Source organism: Petromyzon marinus, chromosome 19, assembly GCF_048934315.1.
Source record: "Petromyzon marinus isolate PM22_M1 ecotype Great Lakes invasive population chromosome 19, UKy_Petmar_22M1.pri1.0, whole genome shotgun sequence".
Lineage (NCBI taxonomy): Eukaryota > Metazoa > Chordata > Hyperoartia > Petromyzontiformes > Petromyzontidae > Petromyzon > Petromyzon marinus.
The window spans coordinates 4,866,277-4,882,808 of record NC_133685.1 but is presented as its reverse complement, the minus strand read 5'-3'; the positions used below and the strand labels follow the sequence as shown (position 1 = coordinate 4,882,808).

General features: G+C 38.3%; 1 protein-coding gene across 50 annotated transcripts in view; it reads left to right on the top strand.

The window, feature by feature from the left end:
• The window catches only part of TTN (titin), a 355,181-nt gene that overhangs the window by 171,029 nt on the left and 167,620 nt on the right, over positions 1-16,532 (top strand). For 40 of the 50 annotated variants that reach the window (XM_076067945.1, XM_076067951.1, XM_076067944.1 and 37 more), the window contains 19 exons: positions 64-120; positions 348-404; positions 2,223-2,297; positions 3,380-3,436; positions 3,925-3,981; positions 4,421-4,477; positions 5,101-5,151; positions 5,292-5,351; positions 5,750-5,806; positions 7,626-7,682; positions 9,603-9,644; positions 9,754-9,810; positions 10,628-10,684; positions 10,828-10,884; positions 11,011-11,064; positions 13,182-13,238; positions 13,634-13,690; positions 14,675-14,731; positions 14,994-15,050. In XM_076067945.1, coding sequence (XP_075924060.1) covers positions 64-120; positions 348-404; positions 2,223-2,297; positions 3,380-3,436; positions 3,925-3,981; positions 4,421-4,477; positions 5,101-5,151; positions 5,292-5,351; positions 5,750-5,806; positions 7,626-7,682; positions 9,603-9,644; positions 9,754-9,810; positions 10,628-10,684; positions 10,828-10,884; positions 11,011-11,064; positions 13,182-13,238; positions 13,634-13,690; positions 14,675-14,731; positions 14,994-15,050 — 1,080 coding nt within the window. The remainder of the gene's footprint in view (positions 1-63; positions 121-347; positions 405-2,222; positions 2,298-3,379; positions 3,437-3,924; positions 3,982-4,420; positions 4,478-5,100; positions 5,152-5,291; positions 5,352-5,749; positions 5,807-7,625; positions 7,683-9,602; positions 9,645-9,753; positions 9,811-10,627; positions 10,685-10,827; positions 10,885-11,010; positions 11,065-13,181; positions 13,239-13,633; positions 13,691-14,674; positions 14,732-14,993; positions 15,051-16,532) is intronic. The other 10 variants (XM_076067941.1, XM_076067918.1, XM_076067920.1 and 7 more) reach the window with 9 other exon arrangements.

Here is a 16,532-nt window from a genome sequence, read left to right as displayed (position 1 = left end):
CTAAGTCTTATTTTTCCCAAAAATAGTCTTCTATAATATAATCGTACCCAAACCTTCTCACAGTGCTCGCTGAGGATAAAGTGGAACCCACCAAAGTTCCTCCAAAAACTGAGGCTGAAGGTGAGGGTTAACATGTGTTTTGTGTTGTCGTTGTTTTTACACAACACAAATACACATGTTTATGGTGACATTGAGAAATTCTCGCATTTGCGTTTAATGTCTGTTTTAAAATAATGCACATGATATACAATTACGAGGTGATTAACTATGTTATCTATGGATATATAGAAAGAGGTAAATTGAGGTACTTTTGACCTTGTAATTTTCTTAATAAATTGTCTCACCAGAGCCTGCTAGAAAAAAAGCTGAACTTGAAAGGATATCTGCAAAACCAGAACCCTTAGGTGAGGGATATGAATATTGTATTTGTTTTGGGGTGTATTTTCCCAAACAAAGCAATATTTTCTTCAAGATTTAATATTTATTTATCAGATGTCCTCATATATTAAATGAAACACAGTTCTTTAAAAATAAAATTGTCACGTAGAGAGATAATAGGTTTAGTTTAGCAAAAAGGACCAAACGTTGAACTTCATAATGTCCATTCAAAATGCCCGAAATTAAGGTTCTTGATACGGTCTTTGTGTTGAATATGAATGCAAATGTGTTTTTTTATTATAAGAATTATCATAATCACTATTTGGGGATAAAGTCGTTTATTCTAAAGATGGAAGTAGATGTGTCTATAATTCACAACTCTTGGTTTTTAGTCTCTAATTGACGAAGCAAGTTTTCAGAAAGCTACCCTCACTTGTGTCTTAGATAACAAATGCAGAATAATCTATAACACAAGTCGGCTGGGTGCTTAATTGAATGCGACATCCTAGGTATCAAGCATGTTTATCCACTGCTGGATGAAGCCCTCCTTATGCTTTGACCACCCCGAATGATCCTGTAATGCAAAAGTCGATCTCAATCCTGCACGTGAACTGATTTCATCGCTCTATCTCCACGGTGGTGTGCATTTTCTCGTTGAGCTGCCATTTCATCACCTCTCTTGTCAATTGTTCACGCCAGGGATGGAGCGACGGGATTAGTTATTGTACAGGAGTGAGATGGATTGTGGCGTCGCATGACTGACGGATGGCGATGGCGTGAGAAGGCCTTTATCCACATTGGATAGACAATGACTGATGCTTATAATGATGATGATTATGATGATGAATTCCCACTTGTCTAATGAATATCTTTTCAAATTTAAGTGGCGATTGTTATGTGCCATGTTATACTCATACGTTATTAAACATACAGATTCCATCTATAGGTAGCATTGATGTGAAAGACATAGCCTTGGCCAAAGAGTGGCAGTTGTCTTACTGGTTTAGAAAACCCATATTATCAGTCCAAAACCAGATGTTTACTTGCACTGTAGTTTGATGAACATAGCATTAAAGGTTATAGTTCAGTTAAATATGGATATATATTTATATTATTCCCACCTCCAGGTGGGAAAAAAAGATATGGCATTGCAAATGCCCGTCTTGTGTTGGGTCTTAGCAGCTACCTCTTAGTGTGGGTTCATATTTATCCATGATTCGGATTAATACTTTATAAGAGTATACTTAAAATACAATTAATTGCTATATTGTTTTAACTTTTGCTATTCGATGCACTCTAGTATTATACATCTCCTACAAGCGGTTGGGTGGAGCGGTGGTAGAGTGGTTAGCGTGCTGCACTTGATACCTGGCAATCCGAGTTAGAATAAACCACCAAGGCAAATATCAGTGACAAGTGTTATCTGAACCGGTCCTGGCCCCTCTTCACCAATCCACTCTTAACTAATGTGGTGAAGTGAGGTGGTAAAAAAAAAAACAATCACCCAGTTCCACGTGTATTTTGTTTAACGAGAAAATAACTTGAGAGACCAGGCAAAGTCTCACTCGCGACAGTGGCCCGGCTCGCAAAAACGGCAAAAGCAAAACAAGCAAAGTGCTGAACAGCTATGAAGAAAATAGAAACCAGAACAAAAACAACAGTGTCACATGAGAAAACGAACACACTGCTCAAACGCACATAATTCCCAAGTGATAAACTCGCAACATGGTGTGGGCAAGCCTTCGTCCCTTGGTGGATTGAGAATGGCTGCAATATATTGTGTTTGTATTACTCTTACCTGAGCTTATCGGCTCTAAATGCCCTCATTGCATTTTGTATGTCAGAGCCCCCTAAGGAAGTGGTAGAGCCACAGAAAGTACCTAGTAAAGTTCCATCCAAGGCTAAACCTAAACCTGAAGGTAAGGAGTACAGATATGACATTTGTGTTAGATAGTCTTATCTAATGCAAATGCATATTTTGGGTCGTTTTTAGCCCCATGGAGATCATTGCCCTGGCTTACCTGAGTAACATACAGTAGCTTCGGATTTACTTTCATTCTAGCATTTCATTCCACTGCGCATCTCATGCGACTGGGCTTGACGACACTGGATTAACACAGTTCACGAGTATAACTTTCTGTTTTTGGTTACACGCATCTATATTTGGGTGAAATTTGTCTGTGCCTTCTGAAATATTTCCATCATGCTCAGGTTAAAAGGTACTGGCGGTGTGCATCTTGTGGGGGTCATCCTTCGATGTGATTTACTCATTTCACCAGCTTTGTCTGCCAGAGGCCGATGAGGCATGGAATATAAAGAATTCCCTTACATTCATATTCCTGCATCAAAATAAAATGTATCTTCACGTGTTGGCATATTGGCCTTCAAGATTTCTGCAAAACCAGCAGCATGTTTGTACATATCTAAACTTGAAACCAGTTTCACCTTTTGCGGACTCATCAGCAGTCAAACTTGGTAAAGAAAACTTCTTTACCTGATTTTAATAGCATTCTCTTCTGTAAATGATGGGCTGTTTGTGTAAAAAAACCAACATTGTAAGACATGCAGTCGGTCAACATAATTTTGAAAGGCCAATAGGTGGCTATACGAGAAAAGAAATGCGTATTGTTGACGTCAAAATATGGACCAGGAGGTGATTTTTAAAATGTCTTACCCAGAATACTGTACTATAGCAATCAGTGAGGTCATATTCGGGAAGGAGTTGGTTATTAGAAGGTTTGCACTGAAACCTTAACCCAGATATGCAGTTTTATTATGTAGCTCAACACGTAAACGTGTCGCTATTTTTTGAAAAAGGAGTTGGCTTGTCAGCCACGCGGCGTCATTTCTCACCGCACCATTGATCATCTCCGCCCTTTGTGTTCATCTTTTTTTTAAAGAGTGATATCTTTTTTTACTGTGAAATGTATATGCCTTATAGCTTCAATGATCAATACATTTGACACTTTATATTGAAAAAAAATTCCCATTTTTATAATAGAACCTAAAAAAGAAAAAGTGGAGTTAAAAAGAGTTCCACCAAAGGCAAAGCCACGAGGTGGGTTGGCTCCTAGACATACTTGTGTTTGGTAAGAGATCCAACACAAGGCAATGTCTGTCTGAAGTCACCCGTCCTATCACATGCACGAGTGCATTGTTGCTTGACATTTTTTCTATGCAAATTGTTGGCAAGACATTTTTGCTAGTGTTCTGATAGTCTGTTTTGTAATGTTAGGCATCTGGAAACATGTTTTGTATTCCTGTCTGTTGTGATGCCTGTCAGAACTCACTAAAGTAAACTTATTGTACATACAAATTATAATATTATCTAGACTTACTGCAGAGGGCATACTTTGCATTTTTTGTCGATAACTGGCCATTGCTTTACTGTTTTTGTATTTTTTTTTACCACCATTTGAAAGTGCCATTCACTTGGCTCAGTCGCTGGAGTTATCCATTTATAAAATGCAGTGTAACATGCAATGCGATGTTTGTGAAAATGCCCTCTTAATTAAAGTTATTGACTTAGCGAATTCATTTTGTCAGAACCTGATGTAGAAAAAATCATCCTTGAAAAGGTTACTCCAAAGCCTAAACCAGAAGGTGAGGAGTATGGAATGCTCTATGAGGTGCCATGTTCTAACACCACCACCACCACCACGTATTCTGCAATAGTGTTGGCAGTCACATTGCTCAAGGACTGCAGAATATGTGACCATCTCTGATTTAGACACTGTGTGTGTTATAGCCATTTAACATTTTTTTAACCTTTCATATAATTTAGTTTCATCGTGAGATATTTTTTTTTCCATTTACACGTACAGATAATTGTGCTTGTCCCCAAACTAAAACAATGCTTAAGTCCATAAAATAACCATTATCATTATTATAACCATTATTCGCTCACTCATTGTTTTTGAAAGCTTTAAGATTTATGGCTTGTTTTTTTTGCAAGATAAATTGTATTATTTCCATACCACATACACGCATACACATATAAATGTTCAACGTGCCGAGGCTAAAATTTAATTGATCTTTTCAGAGGAAGCTCTCAAAAAGGTTGAACCTCAGAAGGTTTCTGTTGAGCCCGAATCTGAAGGTGAGGCCCTGCAGATAATGCAAATTGTGTGCTTTGGGTGCCTTTGTCAACACAATTGCATATCTCATGTATCTGCAAGTGAACATTGAGAGGATTCCATTCTTTATCCCATTTCATTAACTTTTTTTGTGAACACAACAATTCTATAAAACTCTTAAGCGGTGGCAATATGTTTAATACCTCGCCTGGTACACACGAGGTCGTCGGTTCGATCGTAACCCTGACACATGCATATTTGGGGTTTGCATGTTCTCCCCGTGGTCGCGTGGATTTTTCTCAGGGTCCTCCGGGTTTTTCCCCCACATTTAGAAACACACGTTTAGAGAATATGGTTGCTTTACATTTCCAGATGATAAGCCACTTCGTTGAGCGATCATTTGTGGCCAGGTCGCTTCTGAAAAAGAGCGAAACAGCTCAGTGGGCCTTACCTGGTAAAATAAAAAATGGTTTAGTTGATACAAATGTAATGCCACGTGCTTTTTTCTTCATTATTTCATAAAGCTGTCATGTTTAGTCTCAAATTACTGTATGTCATTCCACATTGCATAGTTTATTTAATATAACAAATGTTGAGTGATTGGTTAGTGCTGTCTCATCAAAGATTTGCATGTTGCCTTTGTCAGAGCTGGCTATGGAAGGTGTAGAGTACGAATCTTTTGTACATAAATATGAAGGTGAGCAGTACATGATTGCTTTTTAACGCATTACTATACCATCTATCGGCACTGCTGTTACCACGGGTATTTTAAATATTGTTCATATTTCCGTCGTGTTTTTTGCCAGTGATTTTTATGCAGTTGGTTTTGTTTGGTAGTGCGTACTCAAGAATATATTGAAATCGACAAGTTCCACTCAATCCCAGAGCCCGATGAAGGTGAGGAGCTAGGTTGCAGACGCATTGTTGTTGGTTGATTGCGTTTTGGTGAATAATGACCACCGCCTTGGCATTATATAGGCCACATCTTACAGGGAACGTTGTACCTCTTTTGTGGAATTGAATATGCTTAATATATTTTACTTCGTTTTTTTTAGTAACAAAACCACACATATTTTTTTCCCTTTGGTACAACTTGTTAAAAAAATACAAATTAAAGGTCGGCTTCGGAGATTTTGCGTATAAGCGTAGTCACGGACGTGGCATCCAGTGACACTTGAGGCCACGTGCTCGATAAAAATTTAACAAAACTTCCGTATTTTAAAGTCTAATTTCGGATACAAAATAAGTGAATGGGGCAGAACGGTAATTTATAGCTGTTATGTATTTCCAACTAGAACCAGCATTGGAAAAGGTTGAGCTTGAGAAAGTTCCTCCAAAGGCTAAGCCCGAAGGTGAGAGTCATGAGTATGGAATTGTTTTTTTTCCCTGTAATTATCAATACATGCTCATTGTGTATTGGGTTGAGCAATGGCTTATTTGCTCAATTACATTGTGTTTGGAATGGGATCATTCGCTCCTCAACCATTTCCATCTCTCGGAGCTTCGCCTGTGTTATATCCATTCCTCACTTTACCATGCCATCTTCATTATATCGTGTCGGGGTGCATTCATTCTAACACCATATATGTAATTAAGGTGTAATTTAAGGGGCGTTCTTTTCATAGCATGAGCAATCAAGGTGAAGACTTGATTTTATTTTGAGTGTTTAGCAGCACGATGAAGCATAGGGTACGGAGTTTTTTCTTTATACTCTTTGGTTCTTTCGGTAAAGTCACGTAGATAGAAAGTTAATAGATCACGACGTTTCGATCGCAACACAAGCGACCGTCTTCAGGTGAGAGAGAGAGAAAGCAGCTTTCTCTCGATCGAAACGTTGTGATCTACGTGACTTTACCGAAAGAACCAAAGAGTATGGATTCCTGCAGTCGCGAAAGCTTCAAATAAAGTTTGCTTTATATTGCATCGGATTGTGTAGCGTTGGTCTGACATGCATAGTTTTGATATTTCAATTCATAGTTTCATCACTTTTGTCATCGTGAAGCATCTCACCCGTTTCCTCCTGTGCTGGCTTACTGTCATAATCGTAGACGCAACAGCCGTGATCGATGTACAGCTGAATCGAGGTCTCCTTTGTTTGGATGTCTCTGTCCATGGGCCTCCACAGCTGTACTCGATGTTCACTATCGCATGCCTTCTGGAATTGCCATCGTTGGTCATTCTCTTATGCACGTGCGGCACCCCTTACCTCATATTTTGCCACTTTTTTTGTCGACCCACTGTCGTTATTTATCTTCATTTTTTTGGCTGTACACTTATCCTCTTAAGAGTTTTGTTTCGTTTTCCAGTGGTGTATTTTCTTCTTGTCTGTTAGCTTCTTCCAGTTTATTCCTTTGTCATGCATGTATGTATGTACGCATGTTGAACTTCCTTTGCACCGTACGTAGCCAATCGTTCTAATCGGAGGTGCGGGGGAAGGACAACAAACTAAACACAAAAGGCAATTTTAAAGACACGAGTACACACAGGAGTCCACAATACACAGCTGAGTTATTCAATCATGGCCACACAGAGTGAACTTTACACGATACAGCACACATAGTACAGAATACACAACACGGCGCACACACCAGCACACATCGCAGTACACAATACCTGTACACAGCTGATGTAGTAAGTCTTACAAACACTAAACAGCACCTTCCACAATACAGCACACACAGTACCCAAAACACCACGCAGTACAGAATACACCATGCAGTATTAAAGATCCCCCTTGCAGCCTTAAATGATTGTTGGGGCAAGCGCTGTTAGCGAGCAGCACCCGTGAATGTTGTTTCGTGCACTTTTCATGTTCTGTAACATTTGTGTCTGTCGTGTACATAAATGTGTGCTTTATTGTTAGCACTCGGTGACATAATGACCTCATCAATGTTTTCACCGGAACCCTTTTTCTCCCTGAATGCTGCTGAGGTTGGGTGAGAGGTTAACTCAGTGGAAGTGCATTCATCACAATGGCAAATCCCATCAGATTGCCATATTTCATTATGTGCCTGCACCTGTAGGAGATACAAAAAGAGCAGTTAAATTTCATATTAAAGGTATGTTCGTGGGTAACTAGAGAAATGCTTTTTTGCAGTTAGGGCTATTTTATTGACAAAAGAAATTGAATGGTTACGATTGATATTCATGGGAATGGTTTATTCCTTCTAGAACCAACACGGGAAAGAGTTGAACTTGGGATAATTATATCTAAGCCAAAATCTGAAGGTGAGCACTGTTTTTATGCAGTTCATGATTGATGTTGTTTTTTTTAATACACGTACACACTGTGTATTTAGGTGCAAAGTGCTGCTTTGCGCTAAAATGGTGTGTTTTGAAAAGGACTAGTGAATCTGTATCCATCATTTGAGGTTACGATTTATCCTTTTGAATAAAACCATTTGTTCAATGGTTTGGTTCTGTGAGGCATACTTCCAAAGAGTATACAATAAAGAGGTTCAGTAAACAACTTTACAGAATTCATTTATTACTTTTCGAATCTTGGCCCTTTTCAAAGTAGTCTCCTTCAAGATAGCCACCGATATAGATTTTGCCAGTTGATTTCATGGCTTTTCGAAGTCTCGAGCTAAAATGACTCTCAGTTGTCTCCATCACATTTGACTCTCAGTTGTCTCCATCACATTTGCCCCAACGGCCTCAGTATCTTCAAAACAGGTCACTCTCAATGTGTGTTTTTAATGCAACGCATTCTCTACGTAGGTCTGTTGTAACAAGGTTAGGGTTTTCCAGGGTGACAACAAATTTTGCACAAAATTTGATCTGGCATTATTGCTCTTGCTTCGACAACAACTCAACAGTTGCTGACCTTGTTCTGACAGGGCCTGCTCTGTGATAGGCCTGCTCAATCCCGTAACAGTGCACACAGCATCTGGGAGGTCAGCGAGACTTAGATTAGGTTATTTTGCTTTTCTGAAAGTGCTCTGAAACATGAGCATCCCGTAAATTGTAATAAAATAATTCTGCAAACTTTTTGAACGGACCTCGAACTATAATTCTGGTAACTCTTTTAAAAGGCATGGCAAACAAAGGTGAATATTTGAATTTTGGTGCTGGAATGCAAACGATACTGTGCACTGCGTTAGACTCACCAGAGTTGTATACAAATTAAGATTCTTAAAAATTCACTTCAATAATTACGTGTTCTTCACTACATGTGATCTTCACTACATATTTAGCTGTTAAATAGTGTACACGTGTCCGGGTAAGTTTTCACTTTATGATTCCGCTTCACGGTGTATGTAGAGCCAATTTTTGTCAATCTACTGCTGGATGAGGGCCACCCCACGTCTTGCAGGCCATGATGGATAATTTACCACACTTCAACACGCCGGTCGGTGTGGGTTCGTGAAGATTAGGGAGGGAGTACAGATCAACGATAGATAGTTTGGCACTGCCCTCTGCTGCCCACTTGGAAACTCATGGTATGTTTGATGAAAGCTTGTGCTGGGATAATGACAAATTAATGCACATCGCATACCGTAGGAGAAATTTCCCATTCAAGCTCTGCATTGTTATTTATATCCTAACTGCTACATTTTAAGCACTAGCATGAAGTAGGTACAGTTTTTATAATTTTAATGACCGCTATTTATAACAACAGAAATGTATGCAGAGCTTCTCTCTTGTAAGGGAATAATATAAACTACATTTAACAATATATTTTTTTTCATATTAAACACTCAGCGATGGTAGTAAATAAAAACTGATCACATATATTACCATTCCTTGAAGTAAAAACACGTATGGTGCGATGTAATCGGCATTATAATTAAATGCGGTTACGACAGTTGGATGGCTTTCTGCTATCGTAAAACGTACGGAACGCAAAGTAGATCATGGTCTTGACAGTTCTTGAAAAAAAATTCAACCACAAAAAATCCGAGGGATGTGCATAACGATATCCCGTTCTAATTTTAAACCCATTTATTTCACTCGGAAATTCTCGCCGAGGCTGATGACTTTTTTTTTCAGGAAGGTCCTGCAATGGAGGTGACAGTGGTGGTGCAGTGTTTTTGGAATTTCCATTGTGGAATTCTGTGCAAGTGTACATAAATCTCACGGAAAATGTTTTTTTCCGGGTTTTTAATCCGAAATGTGAATGGTGTGTGGGGGGGTTTGTTTGTGTAGAGCCGGAGAAAGAAAGAGTGCCTTTCATACCCGAACCTGAAGGTAGGAATAGTAGATTTGGGTTTGTTTTCATACAATTTTACAATTCTTCGCGTTCATAGAATGGCACAAAAGGAGAGCGGGTGTTTATCATGTGTGTTCCTTCTGATAGAACTGCAAAAGAAAAAGGTTGAACTTGAAAAAGTTCGCCCTAAACTAAAACCAGAAGGTGAGCACTGCTGTTGGGCAGGTTTTTTTTTTCCCTGCCACCGTTTGGTCAATACACGGCACTGTGTATTGCATTGACCAACGGTGTTTTTTTATGCTCGGTGTGTGGGAAAAAAAGGAGCTGGAAATCACTAACCATTTCCATTTATTTTTGGATGGATGGTTATCCTTTTAATGGAACCATTGCTTTAATGGTTTGGCAGTCATGTTTAAATTGGCATGACGATTTGATGTGCAATGTATGCCATCGATGGGTGTTCTTTACTAGCTGCTGCTTGACAAATAAGTGCAAATTTAAAGTGGCTTTTCTAACGATCAGGCAATATGTTGATTTGTGTGTTGGTCGACAAGATCGCATGAAAATAGGTATTTTTATTTTATCGTATTTATTTAATTTGTGTTGGTTTATATGATGTGCTTTTTTTACTGTATTGAAGCAATATATCATTACACATTTCACACTGCTGTATAGGTGTCCGTGGTCGTGTTGATTAGGTTCAGTGTTTTTAGTGATTTCGGATTGTACTGCTCGTTGTTCGCCATGATGTCTGATATTTTGCCCCACACGCTGGGAGTTTTTTTTCCTCCACAAACCGAAATCAATATAACAAAAGCACAATTCAGAAACTGAATTAATTTCCTAAAGAAGCTCCTGGCGCGTAGAATGAAACACCGGACATCTTGCCCAATTGCGCGCGGAACAACCCAAAAACACATCGGAGATCTGAAACACATTTGTGGACACTCAATAAGATTGTGGGAAAACAAACACAGACTTTGAGCTGCTTCTCACAGCACTGACAATGCTCTGTTGTTAGAACCTACGAAAGAAAAACCAGAGCAGCGCAGGCTTCCTGAAAAACCTAAGCCTAAAGGTGAGGGTTGTGCATATAGACTCTCTCTTTTGAGGTCTTCCTATGCAAGCCCACGCTTAAACTGAGTGGCATTGCTTTTTTTGCATCTGGTATTTTATTAAAAGCTGGAGGAAAATTTAAGTGTTTTTTTTTGTTCCTTTTAGAACCAGAAAAGGAAAAAGTACAGATTCCTAAAGTTTCTTTGAAACCTAAGCCTGAAGGTGGGATATAAGAAATGGTTTTACTTGGTTAAAATCTCATTTCTACAAAATACATTTTAATGTCAATGATAAAGTAATAGTAGTCGTAAATGCAGCTGGCTAATGTGAAGGTTGTCTCTCTGATAGAACCAGAAAAGAAAAAGGTTGAATTAGAAAAGGTTCCTAAACCTCCGATGAAAGGTGAGAGATTGTGATGCGGTTGACGATTGCCGTTTTCATTCCATACACGAGCACTGTGTATTGGGTTGAGCAATGATGCATTTTTTGCTCAATGGATGTGTGTTTAAAAAAGGATCATGAAGGTCTTGAACCATTTGCCTGTTTTTTTATTGTGGTTATCCTTTTGAAAAACCATTGTCGAAATGGTTTGTTGTCATTTTCTTGGTGTGGTGATTTATTTACATTTGTTCTAATTAGGTTAATGCTATTGACGTGATGTATGGGATATAAGAATCCGAGGCAGTCGCAACAACCGTGAATTTAAGTTGTAACCATAGATAACAGGTGACCTCAACTGAAGTTGAGATAACGAGGTGAAAGGTACCATCAGCACTGGAGAAATACAGTCAAGTCCTCGTGTAACGCGATGGATGCGTTCCTGAAAAGTTCAGCGTTAAGCAAAAAAACGGGCGAAGCGAAAACAAATTCCCCATAAATAATGTGACGATACCATTTGTCGAGATGCGATGTGCGCACACCACACAGTAAGATGACGGGACAAATAACAGAGGGTACACCGCCGTGTTACTGTATCATTCTATGTACTGTATCGTACCGCTCAGCCGTGCAACTCAAGAAAGTAGCTCGTTGCTGACCGCTCAGAACGGGAGCCTTCCACGTTATGTGAAAAGTGTTCCCGACTGGAAGGACCGCGTTGTAGCCAAACGCATTATAGCGTGCACACGCGTTAAACGAGGACTTACCGAAGGTGCTTTTGCATTGCTCTGGCCCAAATCTCACATTTGCTATTGCTCCAGTAACACCCCATGCCCTCGGAATCTTGTCCAGGCTACAGAGTACGTCGTGAGATATTTTGTTTAAAATCAATATTTTATAGGCAAGTTTTTTTTGTTTTAAACATTACTTTTTATTCATTATCATTATTATTTCACTCTTGTAACGTACTTCTTACTTATACATCTCTTGTGAAAAACCCACACTGTAAGTTGAGACTCGTGCAAGTGCGCTGTCGTGCTCTGTCGCAAGCCGAACTTGTTCCTGTGTGTACGCGATATCCACACTGAGACGTGTTTAGCTCTTAGACCCCTGTTTCCTAGTCACAGCTCGGCTCAGGCTGGGCTCTGGCTCAAATGAGCCACATGGTTCAAAGCCAAGCTTAACTGGCTAGTACCATGGGCAGGACTTCTGCAGGCTGAGCCTGACCCAAACCATTGCTGAGTCGCTGACTCGTGTCGATAGAAGAAACCAAGTGGCTGCTGAGCCATGTCAGAGGTCGAGAGTCAGAGCCAAGCCATGTACGAAAATATAATCCACATGGATGAGCTTGTAAACCACGTGGACGAGCCATGACTAATTTATAATGTAAAATTAAAAAAATTCAAATCCTGAAAGAGATTTCGTACCGACCTGATGAAATATGTGAGACAAAAACTCAAAGAGAGGATCAGTAACATATATACTTAGATTAGATCAGGAATATAATATGGATATTCCTACCCACAGTGCAATATCAAGTATATGTAAAGTTTAATTGATTCAATTATAACAAACAAACAAAAACATTCTCATAGAACTAGAAAAGGAAAAAGTTGAAATAGACAAAGTGCCACCGACGCCGTATGAAGGTGAGAGGAGCTTATATGAAATTGGCATTTAGATTTGTTTACATTTTCTGTAAATACACAGTTGTGTATTAAGTTGAGCAAAGGTTATTTTTGCTCAATTTATTAGTGTGTTTTACAAAAACATCAGTGAGTGCCTTAAATATAATAATACCGTTTCTTGGATTGGTATTTTAGAACATTGTCATGTGAGTAAGATGTTTACTATCGTTCTCACTGCTATGGCTAGGTATTTTAAAAGTTTATATGTACAGCATTACAATTAGAACTAATAGAGAGTGCTTAACTCTGAGATCAATCAATATTGGGGTTGATCAACAAGGTGTTTGTGTTTTCAGATATTTAGATTCCGACCTATTAATGTCTTGAAACGAAATTATATATACCACATAAAAGTAACGTCGGCAGCATGAATGCAAAATAAAAACGGTAATGGAAATTCACTATGATTATTTATACATCTTTGGTGATTGCCACATATTTTTTTACCGATAGAACCTGCTAGAGACAAAGTAGAGCAGCGCATCGTTCCTGAAAAACCGAAACCTCAAGGTGAGGGCCGTGCGTATGAATTCTGTGTTGGATTTTTCTCAACACAAGTTCATATGTCAAACACTCAAAGAAATGTAAACATTTACACCATTGGCTGCTGTAGCTTCACGTTTCCATTGTTATTGTAAAATGCATTGTAATTTTATAGTTCACTCAGAACGAGAAAATGTATAGCTGGATAAAAGTGGCTTTCAAACCTGAGCTCAAAATGATTCTCGCGTTGAGATTTGTGTGTCATGCAGTACAGCAACGATTTTGGAATGCGCTCTGCATTATTGCTTGCTCATTCCTCAGTCCGCTTGTCCTGGTGGGGGTCACTATACATTATATTACACGTCAATGAATACCGAGGTGGAATAGAATGGGTCATCATAGAAATTATCTATATTTGTTAGAACCAGAAAAGAAAAAGGTCGAGCCAGAGAAAATGCCTCCTCAGCCTAAACCTGCAGGTGAGAAATACTCTTGTGACCTTATTAAAAATTCTACGACGTAGTTTTTTTTATTAAAAAAAATGTTTTACCTATCTAAGTGACTTTACCGAAAGACCCAAAGAATATGAAATATTCTTTTGAGAATATGAAATATTCTTTTGTGTTAATTTATGTTGATATTCAGTTGGCGTGTTGCTTTTTTATATGTAACGGTTGTTGTCAATGCATATTATGTGTATTGAATTGACCACTGGTATGTATTTATACTCAATTAAAGTGCGCGTTTTGGAAAGTGCAGTGACTGCAGCTGCATGTTAGACGTGTGCTTGTTAGAAAAGTTTGCATTGTGGTTCAGTTACACGTGTTTTGAGAGGTATTTTGAGAAGAGTGCAGTAAATTTTGATTTAAAGCTTTCGTGACTGCAGTAATTCATATTCTTAGTTCTTTCGGTAAAGTCACGTTGAAGGGAACAACAAAATAATAAAATATATATAAAACAATAAAAAATTCTCACGACGTTTCGACCATAACACAAACCAACACACCTGAAGACGACCGTTTGTGTTATGGTCGAAACGTCGTGAGAATTTTTTATTGTTTTATATATTTTATTATTTTGTTGTTTCCCTTCAACGTGACTTTACCGAAAGAACTAAGATTAAGAGTGCAGTATTTTTAAGGTTGCATTTATGAGTACATTTTATGAGGAGCATCATTTGAACAATTTTAACGATGTGTTTTCGAAAGTGTAGTTGTTGTGACTTCGTTCAGATATGCTGTTGATTTATTTTTTTATATTTGACTTGGGTGGCTTGTGGTTTTCCAAGAACCATATTTGAGAGAGAAGCATTGAATAGAGCACCGTTTGTAATCAATCATGATCGTAAGAAGATTTGCAGGAGTGGTTATTTTTATTCTAACATGCTGCACAGTTGTATCTATGTTTTTATTACACATTTGGATCAAACGGACATTAATGTGCAGAATATATCTTTCTGCTAGAACCAGAAAAGAAAAAGGTTGAGCTAGAGAAGGTTACTGCTAAGCCAAAGCCTGAAGGTGAGAGCTCATGATATTGTGTTGGTGTTTAAATTTTTATCGTGATTTGTTTTATCAATACACCTCTTATGCGTATTGGATTGAGCACGAGTTTATCTGCGCTCAATACGATGGTGTGCTCTCGAAGTTTAAGAATTGTATCTAATCTTAAATATGGTCGGGTTGGGTTTGGCACTTAGTTTTTGATGCTGCATGATGTATTCATATTATCGATTTGGCCCAAATTACGGTAATGTTAATTTACATAATATGTGTTTGCTAGAACCAGAAAAGAAAAAAGTTGAGCTATTGAAGGTTCCTCCTAAACCAAAGCCTGAAGGTGAGAGAGCCCATGATGTTGAGTTGATCTTTTTATTTTAATTAATTTTTATCGTGATGTTTTTGGTCAATACACTTCTTGTGTATTGGATTGAGCACTAGTTTATATGTGCTCAATACAATGGTGTGCTCTCAAAGTGTAATAATTGGTCCTAAACTTATATATGGTTGGGTTGGGTTTGGCACTCAATTTTTTGATGGTGCATATTGTTGTAATATTTATTATCTATTTGGCCAAAATGAATGTTAATTTACAGAATATGTGTTTGCTAGAACCAGAAAATAAAAAAGTTGATCTAGAAAATGTTCCGTCTAAGCCTAAGCATGAAGGTGAGAGAGCAAATGACGTTCAATTGGTGTTCTGATAGTTATTGTCAATACATGCCCTGTGTATTGGATTGAGCACTCGTGTATTTTTGCTCAATTTAGCAGTGTGCTTTAAAAGTGTAGTGCCTGTGACTACACAAAGGCATCCTTTGGTTGCTTGAATGTTAGACTTTGTGGTTCAGTTTACTCTTATTTTTATATAAGCATGTTCACGAAAAACACAGCATATACAGGATGCCATTTATTGATGTTCATTTGTATTTTAAATTCTGCATGATGTATACACGTCTCATTATATAGTTGGACAAAGCAGACGTTAACGTGTAGAATATATATCCTTTTGGTAGAACCAGAAAAGAAAAAAGCTGAGATAGGCAAGGTTTCTCTTAAACCTAAGCTTGAAGGGAAGAGAGATAATGATGTTAGTTGGTGTGTTGATGTTAGTGGTATAGTTGTGTCAATGCAAGCCCTCTGCATTGAATTGAGCACAGGTTGTTTTATGCTCAATTATAGAGTGTTTCTTGGAAAGTGTAGTAACTACACTTAGACAATGTGTGATTGGAATACTTGGCTCTGTGGTGCAGTTGCTTTTGTGCGTTTTAAGAGGCATTTTGGGAAGAGTGCAGTATTTTTAAGGTTACAGTTTTAACTCAGCCTAAGCGTAGCAGAATCGAATCATTTCATTTGAAATCCAGCATGCTCCATCATGTATGTATGATTCGCTTTGGAAAGTGTAGTGATTTTGTCTACTTAGACATGGTGTGGCTATTTGAATATTTGTGTATTTTTTTCGCTCTCTTTGATTTCATAACAGCTTGAGGACTTATACATTCAGCATTGCTCTCATTTTATACATTTGTGAACTAATCGTCATTGTTCGTTGTCACTCAATTCTAAAGTGGTGTCTGTCAACGTGTAAGGCAGATTCCGATTGCCATTGCATGTATTTCAACGTGTCTCTTTATTTCATTCATTTGGGTCATTATTGGATGCTTATGCTCGGTTGGTGCTCGGTTCATGCTTTGTTAGGCCCATCAAGCGGCCTATGAAATATCTCTTGTGCAATTGTGTAAACTTTGTATCCGCATCTGTATTCAATCACCTAAATGTCTTTGTGTTCTTTGGAGAGAGTTATTCTCTGGCCGTTGTCTTCGTA